This window comes from Rhipicephalus microplus, chromosome 3, assembly GCF_043290135.1.
Source record: "Rhipicephalus microplus isolate Deutch F79 chromosome 3, USDA_Rmic, whole genome shotgun sequence".
Lineage (NCBI taxonomy): Eukaryota > Metazoa > Arthropoda > Arachnida > Ixodida > Ixodidae > Rhipicephalus > Rhipicephalus microplus.
The window spans coordinates 36,157,836-36,177,337 of NC_134702.1; the positions used below are offsets into that span (position 1 = coordinate 36,157,836).

The following is a 19,502-nucleotide window of genomic DNA, read 5'->3' on the forward strand; positions in this document are numbered from 1 at the left end:
TGTAGTTGTCGTCACCGCCTTGTACCCACCCTTCAATTTGTGACATAACGGACCATAGTGAGAGGAGAAGACAGAGAGAGATTTATATTAAGCACTCACGCTAACGAGCAGTGAGGGCAGGTCTCTTGGGGCCACCTTGTGGTTGACGAACACGTCGTAGACGGCGCACACTCCCAGCACCGTGATGCCGTGCTCCTTGGTGAGCATGGAGCATCCGGCAAGCGCCAGCGACGCGTACAGCGGCGCCCATCGCCGCTCGGCGTGGACCTCCTTGTCGCGGTACTTGCAGTACTGCACGTACGCCAACAGCGAGCCCAGGAAGAATAGGCAGGCGCCCACGTCGGCGCGTCCCACGATGCCGGCCACGGCCTCGGTGTGCACGGGGTGCGAGGCAAAGAGGAAGCCGGCGACCAGCGTGGGCAGCCACTGGTTGAGGAAGAGGCGCGCTGCCAGGGCCGTGAACAGAGCCGAGACGAGGCCGTGGAGCAGCACGTTGAGCAGGTGGTATCCGCGCGGCTCGTAGCCCCCGAGCAGGTAGTTGAGCCGGAAGGAGAGCACGCACAGCGGCCGGTACGACTTGTGGCTGCCGCTGTGCGTCAGCGGCGTGCCCCAGAAGTCGTTGCGGAACAGCGAAGCCAGCGGAGAGCTCGGCAGCAGGTCCTGGTTGCTCCGGATGGCACGGCTGCGAGCAACGAGAGAACAGGTCAAGCTCGGCAGTCCACACAGTTAAACGAAACTTGGTGTTCGGCGACATAGTGCGCAGCTTCTGGCAAAGTAAAAGCGCGGGATCAGGCATTCACACAGAATTAGGGACGCAACACAGCAAGCAAGACTGCTATGGGGATCAGTTGGTATGACTTGATGACTGTTCGCGTTACCAGGAACTTAATGAAGGTATATTTTAACAAAGACGCTCGCAAATTGATGCACGCACTAACACCATTTTGTGTGTGTGTTTTTTTCTGGCTGTCCTTTCGGAAAGTTCTCGGCAGTCATGAAGAGACATGGGATGGGAGCTCGTTCTGTGTGAACGCCTGGTTTTTGCGCTTTCTCTCCCCCCCCCCCCAAAAAAAAAAGTCACATGGGTCCGTTTGCAATAATCATGCGGCGCAATCCACTGTCATGATCTCAATTAACTGGCTTTGTTGTGAAAAGTACAGTCTGAATCACACTTGTCTAGAGAGCTCGGGTGCGGGACTGTGGACGCAGCGACCGTCCGCTTATGCTACCACGCGTTAACTACAAGCTTCCGCACATAATTTAATCACATGCGCCAGACACGCGGTATGATTATGTTTGTTGTCACTGCAGAATTTGTCTCTGTATATTATTGAAAAAAAAAAAAAAACTGCGGCTGAAGTGACGGATCGGTTCCTCAGGCTGTACACACAAACACAACCTCTTTTTCTGTTTTTCTTGCGTATCGCTGACCACGAAGAGAAGTCAACATTTACGGGAAATGACGGACAGCACTGATCTCGATTGGTTGGCGCATATTCTCTAAGATTAAAACCAGCCAGAAAACAAGCACGAAGGAGAGAACTCAAGGAGAGCTGCGGATGCCCGCTGGTTTTCCAATAGGAGACGACCGTTTCCAATGAGGCACAGCCAGCCCGGCCGTGGCACATGTTTCTCTCTCTGCTACGGTTTGTCTTCGGTGTGGTTCCAATCTTCAAGAAAATGACAGTATGAACTAGCAAATGAACGGGAGTGGGGAACGCACCCCTTCTATTCCTATGGCAGTAAATGAAGCGATACATTAGAAATCGTCTGCAATGAAAGCAACTCCTTAATTGCAATGACGACGACGATATTTTTGAGAGCACACGCTAAAGAATAAACTGAGAGCATCTAAAAAAAAAAAACGCGGTTGTGTTATATTTACATAGAACAAGCTGATAAGTTCCATTACTTCATATACGAAACCTTTCCCCTCGTTCTTCTTAGCCCTCAATAAATCAAGACAGGTGCGCGACACACGCAGATGTCTATAATAAAATGCGCTAGCCTGCTCTCTTTTTACTAACCAATCACCGCTAACCAATCACAAACGCACCCGACGATTGAATAAAGGACTCTCGGCCAATTAGATCATAACACACGTCGAGCATGCTATTACATTCGGTCCGGCAGACGCTTCCAAACCCGCATCGTATACTTGAGGCTGCAACGAAACCCCTCAAAAACAAACGATGAAAAGCGCACGCGGCCACCCCGAAAGGTCGTATTTATCGCCTCTCAAACGCATTGGGCGGTTGCGCCTTTTACCCGGGAGGGAGGAGGAAAGCAAGGTGCAACAAACAGCGAGCATTTGCCACGTTTGGGTAGCGGCGCGGCCGAACCCGCGGGAGGGGGGCCCGCACAAATCGCGGCAGGAAGGAATCGCTCCAAATGAAAGCGACGTAAATGACACAAACAAACGAGGCGAGCAACTGAGAAAGTCGACCGTGAAAGCCCCGAAGAAGGGAGATATAGTACAGCGTGCGTTGTTGCGCTAAACCCGCTGAAAGGAGGACCGCGGCGGGGCATCTTCTGAAAGCGGGCGATAAATCAGGGCCCCCGGCTAAAGCAGCAGCAAATACGCATCCTCCACGTGTCGGCAAAAAGACAGAAACAAATCCAGACCGTTAGCCGACGGCAGACAACATCAGCAGCAGCGGCGGCCGATGCGGCGGTCGGGTACCGCATCGGTGGCATAGCTTCGTAAATTAGCCGCGAGAGAGCGAACGGAAAGATGGGGAAGGGTGAATTGAGAGGGGGTGGGGGGCTAGAACTCTACGGCAACGTCGGCGGCTGGGTAGGCCTGACTAACCTCTACGCCTAGCCTACAAGCTCCGGAACTGCGAGCGAAGGAAAGAAGGCCGTCCGTCCCGGTACCAAAGAAGATAAACCGCCGCCACGAGCCACAGCGCGACAAGAGGGCCACATAAACAAGCAGCAAATCTCATTAGAAGGGTAATCACTCGGCTTAGGTTCGTTGTCTGCACTGTACCGCGGGTGGGAAAGCGACGGCTCAATAGTGCGAGCTGGTTAGCACGAGCCACAGCTCCAAAGAAGCTGCAGCCATGGCTGCTACCGGGGATGAGGAGGGCCGGATAAAGAATGAACGCGCCGACAGACTCGCCTCCCCCCCCATTCCCCCCGCCTTTTCTCGAGTATGCCTGTATCTAGCGATCAGTACAAGTGCATATATATACACATTCACTGTACAGTACGGCTCCTCACTCGACAAATAGGTTTATCTATCTAACCATGCAGCCCTCCTGCAAGGGACTCGAAGCAGAGCACACGCCTGAGTGGAGAAAGCTAGATCGCAGCTGGCTGCTGCTAAAGAGCAGAGATGAAAAAGGAGAGGTGAAGCGTAAGTGCGGCACGTCGCGCACTTCTCCGTTCTTTTTTTGTTTGACCTCCTTTCTTACACCGGCCGTATTCCTTATACACCGCCATGCTTGCTCGATCGTTACTCCTTTCTTTCCCGGAACCACTGCCGCTGTTATTCTTCAACGTCCCACACAGTTCGGCTTCTAGCTGCTCGCCTTGTTTCGCTCTTGTTGCTTTTGTGAGGCCGCTCTTCTTTCAATGTTTGCCTCGTATCCCTCTCTCCATCTATATATAAGAAAAAAAGAGGGAGGAGCTAGCCGCCGCCACCTTTGAAGTTCTCGGGTTTCGGTAGCCGCTGTGTGTTGGCCGACCGCCCGCTGTATAGTGTGGACGGTCAGGAGCGTGATGGATGCGTTTGGCTGAGGAGCCGCAACGAATTAGGAGTCCGCTGAGCGGATCCCGCCAGGAGGAAGGAGAGACAATAAAAAGAAGAAGAAGAAGAAGGTGACGCGCTGCTTGGATGGATCTCCTTGTGTGAAAGTGCTAGATCTCCTCTCCGCTCCCCCCTCCCCCTTCTTTTTTTTTCCGGTGAAACGTACGCGATGCTCACATTCTCCGGCCTGCAATTTTTTCTCACGCTTTTTTTCTTTTATTTTGAGCCTTTATAGCTGAATGGAGCTTGCTGTAAGTGAAGTGACTTTCGCCGGTTCGTCTTTCGCGTTTGACCGATTCGCCAGTATCCGGGCAGCTGGGAGCGTAGGCGTGTGTGTTTGTGCGTTTAGGGAGGGGGAGAGGGGGGTTCACTAAAGTTTCTGGCTTCACCATAGGTTTTCTTTCGGGGTCATATAATCAACTTGTTACTCGTACAGACTTTAAACATTACGTATAAACGCAACAAAAAAGAGAACACGTGACAAGTTACACAGGTAAGTTGGGAAGGGCGCCCTGATTCTCTTGATCCCGTGTTTTTGACCTGCTTTATTCTTAGTTTATTTCAACTGAATTATGTTGTTTGCTGCTCTTATACTCCTGAACATCTGTTTGTTTTTTCACTATTGACTAATTGCACGGTCTGTACCCACATGTTGCGGGTAAAGGCGTCCCGCGGCAGCACCGTCAACACTAGGGGCGTACAAATCGTCGAGAGATGACGGCATCACACGACACACCGTCACTCGGTCAAAGTTGAGCCGATCACGAAGGCTATTCACAACCAGGTAAGACGCAGAATGCTTGCAATACCTCTGATCTTGGAGGCAATGCCAAACGACCTTACGTACAGAGAGCACTCAGAGAAGAGCGAGGAAGGTTCAATTCACCGATTAAGAAGAAAACTATAGTAGAAGAAGACGAAAATGAAGATGGCTTGCACATTTGAGTCGTCTTGGGCGTTTGTATAGGAGACCCTGCAAGTTTTGCGCTTAGCAACAGAAAATAGTATAACGCATTGGACCTCAACTCCCGGTTCTACATATATAAACGGCAAACCTATATATATATATATATATATATATATATATATATATATATGCGTCGTTTCCGCATATGCCGAAGAAAAACAGCGGGTGGCTTGGTATATATATATATATATATATATATATATATATATATATATATATATATATATATATATATATATATATATATATATATATATATATATATACCAAGCCACCCGCTGTTTTTCTTCGGCATATGCGGAAACGACGCTCACGTCAAGTGGAAGTGAGCTGTCCGAGCGTTCCTTGAATCAATAAAGCGCCACTCTCGGCGTGGCCTCATACACGCACAACGTGCGCATCCCACGGGGGCGCTCTATACGCAGTCGCTCTCGAGGGTACCATGACGGCAGGACGGTAACAAATGGTTCGCGCCCGCCGCAGACAAAGACGGATAGCTTTCATCCGCTCCTTATCGTCCACCCACTGGGGCCCTTTCTATATATTGTACGATACACGCCTCTCTTTCGGGTTGTATATACGCACAAACGCGGAAATCCCAGTCACGTGCGTGTCAAGCGAGGCGATGCGCTCTTGACATTCATCGCGTAGTTTCACCATACAAGGTGTCTTGAGGACTCCCCCAGCTAAAACGTCCGCAATTTCTGGAGTGCTTGTTCGACACTTTGATACGGTATTCAGAGGCAAAAACATGGTATAGCGTGCGCTCATCCAGCGCCTCCTGCTCAAGAAGTTCGCGTCAATACGCTCGGTTAGAAACCAGTCGTAATGTTCGTATAAACACACAAAAAAATGACCGCGTGCCTGCATGCTTCGCTGCAAATGCCGTCGATAGTCTTCTGCACCATATCGTCGGCAGAGGGCTTTTTCGTGCATAGTGCCACATTTTCAGCGCAGCTTAAAGGGCCACTAAAGTCAACTACTAGGTCGACGTTGATTGTTGATATAACGGTCCAGAAACATCGGAGTTATACTTTTGTGCCAAGGAAGGGCCTATTGTGAAATCAAATCTCGTTTTAGTGGTCCGTATCGGGTTAGCGCACTTCAAATTAGCCGCCACAAGGCAGACCGACCGGACCGACTCACGTCAGTGTTGCCGTGTGCTACGTTGCCTGGCCTTACTGCGCTAGTAGCAGCAGACTGAAAGCAGCGGGAGCCACAGCAGCAACAACAACCGTTGATCACTTTCCCACCAGTGGCTTCGAGATTGCAGACGCTTTTGTTTCAACTGCGCCCCGCTAGATGGCACTACCTGTCCCGTGTAACCACGCGAAAATTGACTTTTTGAACCACATGTGCCATTCTCCATAGTAACGTCCGCGTTTTTTTTTTTTTTTACATGAATCAAACAGAGACGAACAAGCAGCATTTTATTGTGTCTCTTGATGCACGGAAGGTTCTATATTTAGTGCAGTTAGATCGATTACTAGTGGTTAATTGTAGGCGGTCCGTCTGATGTCATCGGGATAATTTTGAAAATGTCCTACTGCGGCGCTTATGTTCTTGTGCATTTTAATTTTTCGATAAGTAGGGCACTGATAATATTGTCGTTTTAGATGTTGTCATGGGAGATGATCAAACAGACACGAACAAGCAGCATTTTACTGCGTCTCTTGATGCACGGAAGGTTCATTATTTAGTGCAGTTGTCATACACTGAGCTTTCACTGCGACGTGAATTGTCATTTGACTTTAGTGTCCCTTTAAGGAAACATTAAGATCTTGAGAATTACGTATCTATGTATTTTCCAGTAAAGGAACACACCACCTAATACTTACATAATGATGCTGCGCCTCAGATATTCGTAACATTCGCTTTTTAATCGACAATGTTGACAAGCATAAACGCAGCCATCAATTCAAGATAGCTTGGAATTAAGCAAGTGCTTAAACTTTGGCCGGGTGGCTGAATCGTATGATAAATGGGCAGACAGAGAGACAGAAATTTTTGCATACAAGTATCCCAAGGAAGACTATCGTCTTTAAAATAGTTGTGTGACGTATTAAGGAATGTTCCCTGCGGACTGTGCGCAGTGTGAGTAGTAGCGTCTGGGTCGGGTATGAGCGTGGTTCGGTTCCGGCACAGACTCAAAGAGTTTTGTTTGTTTTTTGAATGCGCGCGATTTTTCGCCCACAACCAACTCCGCCGACGCTGTCACCGGAATTCCTTCGACGCAAGCTGTTTCGTGCTATCTATTCCATACTGACAATCCAAACAATAAAAAAATATTGTCAATATTGCAATAGGTGCAAATATACGCTTGCTTAAAGTGCTTAATGAACGCTGCGATTTCCGACACTGTCAGTTCCCAAGCTGGGAACACGAAAAGCGTGCACCGTGCTCACGAAAAGATAAGCGTATTCTTTCTCATACTATGGAAGCGCGACCGAAGAGCGGGGTCTCGCGTGCGCTGCTCCCGAAGACTCATACCACGTTGTAGCGAGCACGCCACGTGACCTGCCAATCACCGGTGGTCCATCACGTGACAGCGAATGACTCACCCAACACTCTGCCGCAAGCGCGCGGTCGCCCCGTTACACAATGGCGAGTCGAAAGTACACAAAACACACCCGTTTCCTTCTCATGACCCCCTTCACATCAGCCCGCGGTCCACAGCGACAAGTCCCGCTGGGACCGTGCTGCTCCTAGCGATGGGACGTCGGCGCTGAAAGCTTGTATAAAGCATTGTACTCGGCTTAACGGGATCCCCGAAGTAGCTTTATGGGTATGCTGCTGTTGCATAACGTGTTTTGCCGCTATAGTGTGCGTTTGCTTTCACGTGGGTCCGGCTTTGTCCCACTTTCCACGTTGGTTTTCTTTTAGTGGTACTGTAGTGCATTTCCACGCGACTGCCATCATATATACATCAAGTATACCCCCTCAGGTGGAGTACTCCCCACAGATGCCGTTTCCAGTAACAGCGGTAGCCTTTCAAAAAAATTGTTTTTATTAATACGGCGCATCTCTCGTGTAGCATTACAGGGCCTTTCCGTTCTGTATCTCTGCATTTCATGTATAAGGGCGGGTGCTAGACATTCGGTTTCCGGCAATACATACGCCAGAAATAGCATATTCCATCAGCGGAACGAGTTTAACACGCTATCATGTAACGAGGCTTGCGACAACTTACGTGAGCTTTTTGAAGTACAGGGATGTGCGTTTACGCAACAGAAGAAAGCGGGTACAATGTGACAGTTAGCGCAAACACAGAGACACACACACACACACAAAAGCGAACTACAAGGACACGTCTTGTTTCCCTGTGCTTATGCTGTTTTAGCATACTTATACCATGCATAAACCACAAGCAACCAGCAGATGACGCAAGGGAAACAATCCGTCGTTATTAGCGACGTCACAGTGTTCGCGGGCAAGTGCCCGCATAGATGCGCAGGCAGAAGCATTCAAGTTAGCGCGTGTATTGTTTAGTACGAGAGCGGCCGTTATTCAGTGGTCATGCGGCATGCGACGCGCGAAAAATAAAGAGGAAGACAAATATAATACAAACGTATATTCTCTCCTTGAGAACCTCCTCATTAGGTCATTGTCACCGGGATGTCTGTTCTGCTGTAGAAAGATTCTTAATTGAATCAAGGCGGTTTTGATTGCAATTCTCTCAATTAGTAAAACTTGATTTCTTCTAAGCCATTTACAATTATTTAGACTGAAGGGTAATATGTGATCTTCTATATCTATTTACTCATTTCTTGGTCCATCCCCTACAACATGGGTGTGGGCCATGCTTTTAGGCCATCATCACCATCATCCTTACAGGTGAAATGAAAGAAGTTATTCCCCACAAACTGGACAAGCAGGAACACACGGGTAAGCTCAGCTGGAATTGTCAAAGAGAGAAAGAAAGAGAGAGAAGAATAGAAGGGTAATAATAAGCCTTCAGAATTAGGATATATAAAATGAAGGTGAAAAAAATTTTTTGAATTTCCGCAACCTAGGGAGCAAGACCACTGGCATATTGAAACTCAAGAGGGAGCAGGGCTATCCACCCACCAAATTTTTGCGATTCCAATTTCGTTACCCTTTCAGCATTCCATCGCGACTGCCTCCACTCCCCTTACTACTACTACTACTACTACTACTACTACTACTACTACTATGACGACGACTACTACTACTACTACTACTACTACTACTACTACTACTACTACTACGAGTCAAAATAAGAAAGCACATGCACATACGAAAAGAAAGAAAAAAGGTAGATAGATAGATAGATAGATAGATAGAAAGAAAGAAAGAAATCCATGACAATCTGTGTTCCTTTCTCGTCCGGTAGAGCGTATCCCAGCCATGGCGAGCAGAATTCCGAGATCGCTAATTTCGGGCACGCTGTGTCCGAACAAGAGGCGGCGCAGCGGCAGCGCTGATGCGGTGCCGAGGCTCGGAGCGTGCATTCCGTTGCCGCGGAGGTCGGTACCGCGCCGCAATGAACATCCACCGAAGGAGCATCGTTCCCCGCTATCGCTTTTCTTGCGGCACATACCAGAATTACGCGATTGTAAGTCGACTAGAATGTACGACGATCTTCCTAAAATCGCACTTAAAACAAAAAAAACAACAACAAAGCACGAGCACATTTCATTGAAAAAATCTTATTTACGATGTCTCCGAAAAAAAAAAAAAAATCTAAGTTCAGTCTGTCAAGGTGTCTTCACGGCAGTGCTTAAGAGTTGTGCAGAAAGGACAGCTTCGCCGAAACACGGGGTAAGGATCATTTTCCGAGAAACTTTACAAACGGAACTAGTTCTCCATTCCAGGTCGACCACCACAATTAGGATTTCATTATACGACAAACTGAGTGGACCTACAATCGTAGAAATACGGTACGTCTCCTAGAATTCAGCCTCGCATGGTCACACAGCGGTTCAATACAGACCGAAATCAAGACAAACAATGCTCAAAGCCAGAGCGAAATGAACTAACTAGGTATGACATAATATAAACTACAGAAGCACCCAAGAATTAATCGAGAGAATTTATCTAGAATCGCGAAACACGCTATGCAAACATGCAGCTGTTACGCACGTTGCACAAGAGAGGGCACCACCGCCTCGGCAGTAGCACGATCACCAAAGGATTTGCTAGGTCGCGCGTGCGTATGAATTAAAACTACACGGATACTTTGATTTATATGTGGAGTTTAACGTCCCAAAACCACCATATGATTATGAGAGACGCCATAGTGGAGGGCTCGGGAAATTTGCGACCACCTGGGTTTCTTTAACATGCACCCAAATCTGAGCACACGGGCCTACAGCATTTCGCCTCCATCGAAAATGCAGCCGCCGCAGCCGGGATTCGATCCCGCGACCTGCGGGTCAGCAGCCGAGTACCTCAGCCACTTGACCACCGCGGCGGGGCAAGCGAGTACTTTATTCTTTTTTTTTTTTTACTAACTTCTGCACGCATTCGCCTATCATTTGTTTCTCTTAACAGCCAGCTCTGCCTTCTTCTTTCTTCACTTATGTATTTATCTACTTATTTACATTAGAAAGGGCGGGGACAGGGTAGTTTTCTCTGAATGCATTTTTACGCCATTTTTCTTTGCATATAGACCCGTCGGTGCCCATTAGCAAGTAGGTTTAACGTAAGCCTCTTCTGCGCCGTTTGTTTCCAAACGTAAATAGTGTTCTTTGTCACAACCTACGGCACTTCACCCGCCACGTTGGTCCACTTATTATGGCGCTGTACGGCCGACCCGAAGGTTGCGTGATCGAATCTCAGTCGTGGCGGTCACATTTCGATGGGAGCGATGTTCCCGTGTACTTCGATTAAGCTAGTGCACGTTAAAGAACTCCTGGTTGTCAAAATTGCTGACGTTCCTATAATCATATCACAATTTTTCACGCAAAAGTGCAACAATTATCGCTATTAATATTATTATTATTATTATTATTATTATTATTATTATTATTATTATTATTATTATTATACTACAGCATATACCGTCTCTCTCCACGCAGCGGCTATTAAAAGCGCCATTATATATTACAACGCGCTTTAAAGGCAGAACCGGCTAGTAGCGAAAGCCACAGCTACGTCACATAAACGTCACGAATGCCTGACACCGCATTAACTTGGCGCCACCGTGCATACGGTCCCCACGTGACCAGACTCTCGCAATGAATCACTCGTGCGTTCAGCACTCAAGCACGACAGGTAGCACGTACGAAGCAACCGCGACCCCCCCCCCCCCCCCCCCACAACGCCACGTCCCACCATAACTGTAAAGCGGTTGTGCTTGGGCATGCGCGGCTGATAAAGACCACCGCGTGTATCAAACCTTCCAGCATTCAATAATTTATGTGTACACACTGCGAGACGATCGATGCAGCGGGTCGAAGAGACGAAACCCAGCATTAACTGCACTTACCAAAACCACTCGTGCCAATTATGTATAATATAAGAGGGGCGTGTGCGCGAGGGATGTGTTGGCTAGCTATTAAACTTAACGTCTGGGCTGCGAAAAGAAAGAAAAACAAACAAACAAGTACAACGGGGGAGAAACGGGTTGACATTCGGTGAACACACAGCTCCCTTGTTTTGCCCCCGTTCATTTTTTTCTTTGCAACGCATAATTTTCACACTAGTTTTTTCGTATATCTTTAGGGTTATCCTTTTATTTTGTTAGCATCACATTCCTCGTACCCCTTTATGGAGAAAAAGATTAAAATAAACATAACCAAGTGCTCGCCATCAACCTCGCTCCCGCCATCGAGCCAATCATGCAACGCCGGCCCGAAAAGAGCTGAGCGGCGTTGTCAAGTTAATATTTCGCACAGAATGAAGCCCCTTGGCGGGTCAGAAAAAATAGCGAGTGTACAAGAGAAGACAGGCGGTAAAAAAAACTTGGTACGCGGCTCCGCGATCTCGCACTTTTTCTTTCTACCTGATCGGCAAAAGTAATTGAGCCTAATCACGATTGATTACGGTTGATAAATATGCGTACGCACCTGCGGTCGCAGCAAAGAGGGTCAACCGGTCGAATAGGAATGCGAATCATCGTTGAAAAGCTGATTATGCTTAAGAAACACAGGGAGTTTTATACGTGTATACAGTCTGTAAGCAGATTGACAGCGAACATATCTGGTGTTTTTTGAGACATCTTTTATCCGGCGCGTATACGGCAGGAACAGGTGGAGCCTGACATGCGTATGCAGAGGACGCGTTGATGAATATATGTGCGAATCTTTTCACAGGCGTTGTTTCAGCACAAGTTTCTGAACTACTGATGATTGCGGAAGTCGCTCAAAAGTAACAAAGAAAAGTAGACAAATAAACATGGAATAGTTCTTTCAATTTCATGTTCTCGCCAGAACGACTAGATGGTAATCCCGTCGTAGCGGTAGCCTCCGGATTAGTCATGGCTGTTATACTTAGAGGGTTTGTTACTCTTTCCCTTTTTTTTAACCTGCAGGTAAATTCATTAGCACACTAATGTTCCTACTTTCCGTTCCCATCGTGATTTCACCGCCATGCATGATCGGATTTCGAAAAGTCAAAAAATAAAAAGAAAATGCCTTTTTTTCTCCTTCGCGTATGCCATACTGTAACTTCTAAATCGTTTTGTATTATTTTGTATTTATTAATGTCACATCAATCATTCACTTTTGCCCCTGCCCATTTCTACGCATGTCTGAATCGCGATAGTATCATAAGTAAATAGGTAAACAAACCAACCAACCAACAAACAAATTATCTATGTATTTAGTACGGTATCGGTACGGTGTCGTTGGTATTCCACGCTGAACTTACGTAAGGCGCAATGAATGACCAAAATGACGAGGAATCGACAAAAAAGAGCGAAATTGAGAACTGTCACTAGTAAGCGAGCTAGTAATCACTGATAGTTGAACCATTTGTCACTTCTTAGACGAAGGCGCGTGCTTAAGTTGAAGAATAAGAACAGGATGCTTAAGAAGGAATATTAAGCCCGGAAGCAAGAAGGAGTAAGAATTAATATTTTAACACATCGTCGCTCGCCAAGGCCGGAAACGTCGGAACAATAAGCCAACATCAAAAGCCGGCGCTGTCCCGATTCGCCTTGCACGCTTCACGCTGCGAATGGAAACTCCACGGCTGCTACGTACTAAATGAATTAATGGTCCGAAGCGAACGGGCGATTGAATAGGGAGGGAGGAGAAACCGCGGGTAAGAATTCTTCGGGTCCCGGCCGCTTATATCCGGTGTGGAGAGGGAAGGAACCGCTTATATCCGGCAAGGGCGAACAATTGGTGAAGCAGCAGTCGCGGATATGAGAAGGCGCGGAGGAAAAGTGGGCGGGCCCGCTTTAAAATATTTCGAAAGTAAGTACAGTTTACCGTGCACGGGCGCGCGCACAATTGTCCGAAGCATTGTCGCTATCGTTCATCATCTCGTGACTCTTTTCGCGGGAGGAACTCGAGGTCTGAACGTTTTATAAGAACGCTATGGTAGCTACAGGAAGGGGAAAAAAAGAAATAGGGAGAGGGTGGTTATATTGTTTCGCGGACGACGAACTGCGTGCAGTGCACTCACTTCGCCTAGCCGGGCATTAAGGAAGGAAGGAAGAAAGAAAGAAAGAAAGAAAGAAAGAAAGAAAAAAAGAAAGAAAGAAAAAAAGATAGAAAGAAGGAATGAAAGAAAGAAAAGAAAGAAGGAAAGAGAGAAAGAAAGAAAGAAAAGCGAGAGCGCGGTTCTTGGAGCAAAGACGCACTATTTGCGGCGTTATTAAACATTAAAGCGAAATCGGCGCGGAAGAATCTTTGTTCCTCGCCGTTTGGAAAAAAAGACAAATTTCCGAGAGAGATTTTCAAGACGTCGTACAGGGAGCAAAACGCGAGCGCCAGCGACTCGATCGTTGGGACAAGTATAGTCGAGCACCACGTTTCAAAATTAATAGAAAAAACAGCGAGAGAGAGAGAGAGAGAGAGAGAGAGAGAGAGAGAGAGAGAGAGCGCTCTGGTATTGACGGCATAGCTGGTACGCGAAGCGGGTTCAAATAATTAGCGAAAGAAAATTAAGAGGACCAATTCTACATTAAGAGAGGGTACAAAACGGACAAGTTTTCAGAATAACGTTGAATCAACCCCGCATGTCTCTTGCAATCTAGAACACTGCATACAACCAATCATGATTAAGTCATGATTATCATTCTAAAGCATCTCTCGCAGAAAAAAAGAAAAGGAAAGCAGACTGTACGCATCACCGACACTTAAGATACTTAAGATGACATCGTATAGTACACATCAGTGCGCTTAGAACCAGATGTATGTTTTAAATCAGCAACCCGTAAAAGTAATTTTATTACGACTTTTCTTTCCCTCTTCAAGTGAAGAAGCCATGTCGCACGTATACAAGAGCGTGCCGGATTCGTATTGCGGTAACTTCAGCAGAGGAAGCTTTGGATGAAACGGAAGTTCTGTCCTAATGAATGCGTAGCCTCACGAACTTGCCGATTCCGCGACTGAACAAAGGGACGGTGATAGCCACTCGAAAAGAGGCTGCGATATAGTGCAGAACGAGAACGACATATGGAGCTATACATTTTATTGGACAGACGAAAAACAAAACGCATATACAAAGAAAATACTGAATTGAGAAAAAGACACGCGGGCGCTTCATTCTGGGAGTGAAGAGCACGCACAAAAGAAATTGGAGTGCATCGAATCCAGAGCTGTGTTCCCTGGAAAAGAGACAGGGTGAGACGGGTCCCTATTTCACGTTTCCCTTTAGAGAAACGTGAAAGAGTGTGGAGACAGAGAGAAGGCCTGTGCAGCGAGAGTTTCAATAAAGAGGCGACACACAGGCTCACAATGGGGGCGTATATATATGTGGGCGTCCTCACGCTTTCAAAGAAAATACACAGCAACGCGCGGCACATCACTCCAGCATAATCGCCCTTGGTCACGAAAAACGGATACTAAGTAATCGGCCGCAGCGAGCACCGACGGAAGAATAAATAACGGTACGAAGATGGCGACGTAAGGATGCCGAGTTATATAAGGGCACAGTACATGAGCCTATATATATATACACCGACCTTCCGAACAAGAAGGGGCGCAATCTTCGAAATTACCGATGGTGCGGGACAAGCAGAAATGGGACGTCGAGAAGATATACAGGAGATATACGTGCCAGGGAATGGGGGAGAAAGAACTTATATAGAGCACACGCAGATATACGCAGGCACGGCCGGTAACTTTCGAAGACGCTCCGCGGTATAAAAAGCGAACAGCTAGAAGCGGCAGTAACGATAGTTGGTGAAAAAGCACCAGGGATGACGGAGGTGGGGGGTCAGCGAGTGTAAGAAGAGTTGCGGCGTGTGTTAAAGCGGAAGCGACGCGGGCAGGAAAGCGGAAGGAATGGTGACCGGAAGAAGGGAAGGAAGTGAAAGCTGTTGGTCAGCGGAAATGCCCCCCGGTCATCGTATATAGAGTGAGCGCAAAGTAGCCACGCGCGCCGCGATCTCGCCCTCCAATGGAGGAGGCAATTCCGAGCGTATACAACAACATCGCTGCCCCCCCGTCTCTCTATCGCTCCACCCCCCCCCACCCCCACCCCCTTTGCTTGTATATATACTGCGAAGACAGCGGCGGTATCTACGATGCCGTGCCCGAGACATCCTCCAGGGTTCTCCTATAGCAACAGAAGAAACGATCCTATACATCCCTAACAACCTCCAAGATTCTTTCTTTCTTTTCTTTTTCCCCCCCTTTTTTTTTTCAACCCCAAAAGCGACGACCAGCAATGCTAATATTAATACTTTCACAAACGCCGCTGGCTCGCTTTCGTCTAGACAGAAAATCTATCGAAAGTTCCAAGTCCGTATCCATAACGTATGTACCTTGTATATACCTCGTTTGTATGTCTGCGTGCCTGTGCATTTCGGATAAAATGAACAAAAGTTGTGCTGATAGTTTTGCGGCAAGCCTATCACAATCTAATGCTCTCCTGTGATTGCGCATGACTAACTTTCTTCGTCTCTTTTTATATTTTTACAAAGTGTAATACGTGCGGCTTTAATGAGCATAGTTGAATTGAGCGCCCGTCCTGTCGCGCACTTCTCTGTCCTGTTCCCGTTAAAAGTACCGCCGGGATATCTTAAGTCAGAACGAACTACCAACTAGCCCAGCAACGTGTTTTGTTATTAGGGGCATTTTGAAACAAGATAATCAATGACGAAATAAAAAAGGGGAACAATGAGACTGGCGCGTGCGCGTACGGTGTTACGGGAAATAGATCGCCCGAGGGTTCACAAGCGGTTATACACGTGTAACTGCGTGCGACGTGAGCACGGACGTGGACGTTCGCTTATGCGCAGAACATTGCGTACATGCTGAGCAGATTGCGCATGCACTGTCGCCCCTGCCTCGGATGTCTTCACGTTAACGGTGATACCGTTATCGTCTGCAATAGTCTCGCGTATACCACGCGTAGACAGCGGGAGCTTGCGAAATGTATATATGGTAAATGTGCGTCAGAATGCAAGTATAGTTGGTGGCCATCTTCGGAGGTGGTGGTCATTATTTGCAATGAGCGATTCGTGTTCCTAACATAGATCGCGTTACCCCAAGCTTGTTTTTATGCGTAGGACGGCACAGGCCCGCACCAGGAGAGATCGATTGCGCCTGCTTCCGAGAGCACACTTGCATGCACTATAACAATTGATTCTTCTACGTTCATTGTCCTGGTTTTACGTCAGTGGTTATTAAAAGAACAACAACGATCAGGTCATGACGCGAGCAGGTAGTACAGAGCGGGCATTAAATAAAGACCGAAATTCGTGTATCATCATCACTATCTGTTACTAACAGCGCGCGTACATACCGTGTCCTGTATATGGCGTCGAAGATTGTGAGCAGCAAGACTCCTTGAGCTGACAAAACAGTTCACACATATTTTTCGACGCACACTAAAAATCGGCTTGACTACAAACTTGAAATTTGAACGAAAAAATAAGGCTTTTAGAATTCCTTCTTCAAATGACCAGATGTCTTTCGCTGGGGTATATTTCAAATATGAGGACGTCTTCTAGCAATTTTTTTAAAGTACGGCCTTTACTTTTTCTTTTTAAGAGCCATCGTGATGTAAACGGTCATAGAACGATCGAATCGACACCTGGCACACTGTCGCTGATATTTCTACATTTCCTACACCCACCGCACCACCTTGCCCCCTTCAAAAGCCCCCCCCCCCCCATACTTACAGTGTCGTGTGACGTCACAACGTACGCTACGATACGTTGTTTCACACCGGCTCAATTATACACCTCGCACCCTTCGTGTTAGAGGTCACGAAACAACCTGTATACAGGGAGGCGATGAACAAAACAACAGAGCGATATACATAAAAGCGAATCACGACGGACGACTCGTGAACGATCCCGAGGTACAAAGAAACACAACCACGGCAGTCTTATGCGGAGATAAAGATAACTTCGATATACAGGTATACGAAACGAATCGTACACACTCGGAGAATACTGATTCCGAGCAGGGAACGCGTTCAGCCCTGTCTCGCTCGAGAGAGAGATGCCGCAGCTGGCATCGAAGAAAAAAAGAAAAAGAAAGCAAGAGCGATACGACGATCGCCAATTTATTAGCGTGGCAACGAGGACGCGCCGGCCACTTCTCTATATAATGACAATAATTGCTACTCTGCGGGCCGCCGAAAAACGCACCGTCTCCGCAGTCGGTGCCTCTCGGGGCGCGTAAACACGCCGCTCGTGTATTATATACGGTGCACTGTACATACGTGCATTTCCATGTAGGCGGCGGTGCCCCGGCCGCCAACTGCCGCCGCCACCACCAAGGACGCCCTCGATTCATTGCCGAGTCGTGACCGCGCTCGATGCCATGGCCTCGAAGTGCAAGAACGATCAGGCCTCAGAGTTCGCGACCTCTGCCTTCGCAGTGTCGGCAGTGCAAGCTTAGGAAGTGCACGCACTCGCACCGTTTTCAGCGGCGGAGTGGGTTGTGCACGATACGTCGATCTACTCGGATGTGCACATCGCGGGACGATGATTACGCCGTTGAGGGACCTTACTTCTTGAATGCAAGCAACCAGGGGGGATCCTGATTCAAGACGTGCTATACGCGTTGTCGCACGACCACGCGCATAATTTCACTCGTGAGAGGAAGATCTATATTTGCGTGTAGCGTTCATATCAACTGTCCAAAAGTTGTAGCCTTGAACTCAAGGGTAAGTCCGCTTGCCGAAACGTTGCCCCCATCGACAGCCCCCATGTTTTAAGGATGCTCGTTGCCTCAAGATAACATCTTCCCCTGAACTATTTCTATTCGCAAGGGTTGCAATGTGGGCTTGTTGGGGGAACGTATAGGCCGAAACAACACGCACATAAAAGAAGGCACATAAGCTCAAGACACAGGACGAAAAACCACATATACAAGGGACTTATATGCCTTCTCGTGGCGGTGTGCCGTTTTGCGCTACATCGATTCAATGAAACTTCAGCTCTATGCGTGCCTCCAAGATGCGTATATTGAGCGTGTCTTGCGTCAAGAGGGAAGTACCCAATATAGTGAATGGGGTAGTTCAGATCATAATAGCTCATCGAATGCGTTATTCGAAAGTCGCAGGTTCGATTATGTATACTGTCCACGTCAAGTAATATTTTTCATACACTTTTCTTTCTTCACATTTACAATACAATTAGGGCTAATAACTGATCCAATACTTTCCTTGCATGCAGAATTGTCTGTTAGATCTCAAATATATATATATATATATATATATGAAGATCGATGGAAACGTCAACAAATAGAAGATTGGACAGTTTTTCAGAAGCATCCACCAGTTTTATTTTTGTTTTACGGCAACTTAAGACCAACTTCTCAATATATATATATATATATATATATATATATATATATATATATATATATATATATATATATATATATATATATATATATATAAGGGAAACAAGTGTATACCTAAGGGCTCGTTTTTCCGTGTTTTAACACAATGTTAATGAGATCTAACAGACAGTAATGCCAAGGAATGTACAGGGGAAGTTATTAGAACCAATGGAATGTAAATAAGAAAGAAAAGTGGATGAAAAAATAACCAGCCGTGAGCAGGAATCGAACCTACGACATATATATATATATATATATATATATATATATATATATATATATATATATATATATATATATATATATATATATATCCACGCGTTTAATCTGAACGTGCCAATACAGCGAAAGAGACCGCGCAGCGTACACTTTCCCGGCATCGTGCGTCCATTCTGGAGGAGGACAGAGTGCAAACTGCCATCGCATCGATTGCACAAACGCGGGAGAGTACGTGCCTCTTATTGGTCGAGCGAATTAATTAATTGGCGTGCACGGATCACGTCGTGCGAGTGGCGAATCGATTGCGCGCTTCTTTCACCGAGCAGGATGAAGGGGGCGATTTAATTTTCTGTCATGAGTTTATTGTGTCACAGTGATCACTCTCGCTCGTTGGAGTCGTTGTGACCCATCGTCTGGCCAGTGTTTTTCGTCGTCAGTGGCATGTGTATTTGAAATACATGGTGCAAGGCTACGAACGAGATGAAGAAATTGAGTGACAGAGAGAGAAGTGTTCCTTCTTTATTCTCGTTACTCGCATTGACATTACGGTATACGCACCCCGCCGCGGTGGTCTAGTGGCTAAGGTACTCGGCTGCTGACCTGCAGGTCGCGGGTTCGAATC

At 47.0% G+C, this 19,502-nt stretch overlaps 1 protein-coding gene across 1 annotated transcript in view; it reads right to left on the reverse strand.

The window, feature by feature from the left end:
- The window catches only part of Tmtc2 (Transmembrane O-mannosyltransferase targeting cadherins 2), a 391,877-nt gene that overhangs the window by 20,988 nt on the left and 351,387 nt on the right, over positions 1 to 19,502 (reverse strand). Inside the window, exon 3 of the mRNA XM_075889238.1 lies at positions 100 to 682. Within this exon, the coding sequence (XP_075745353.1) occupies positions 100 to 682 (583 nt within the window). The remainder of the gene's footprint in view (positions 1 to 99; positions 683 to 19,502) is intronic.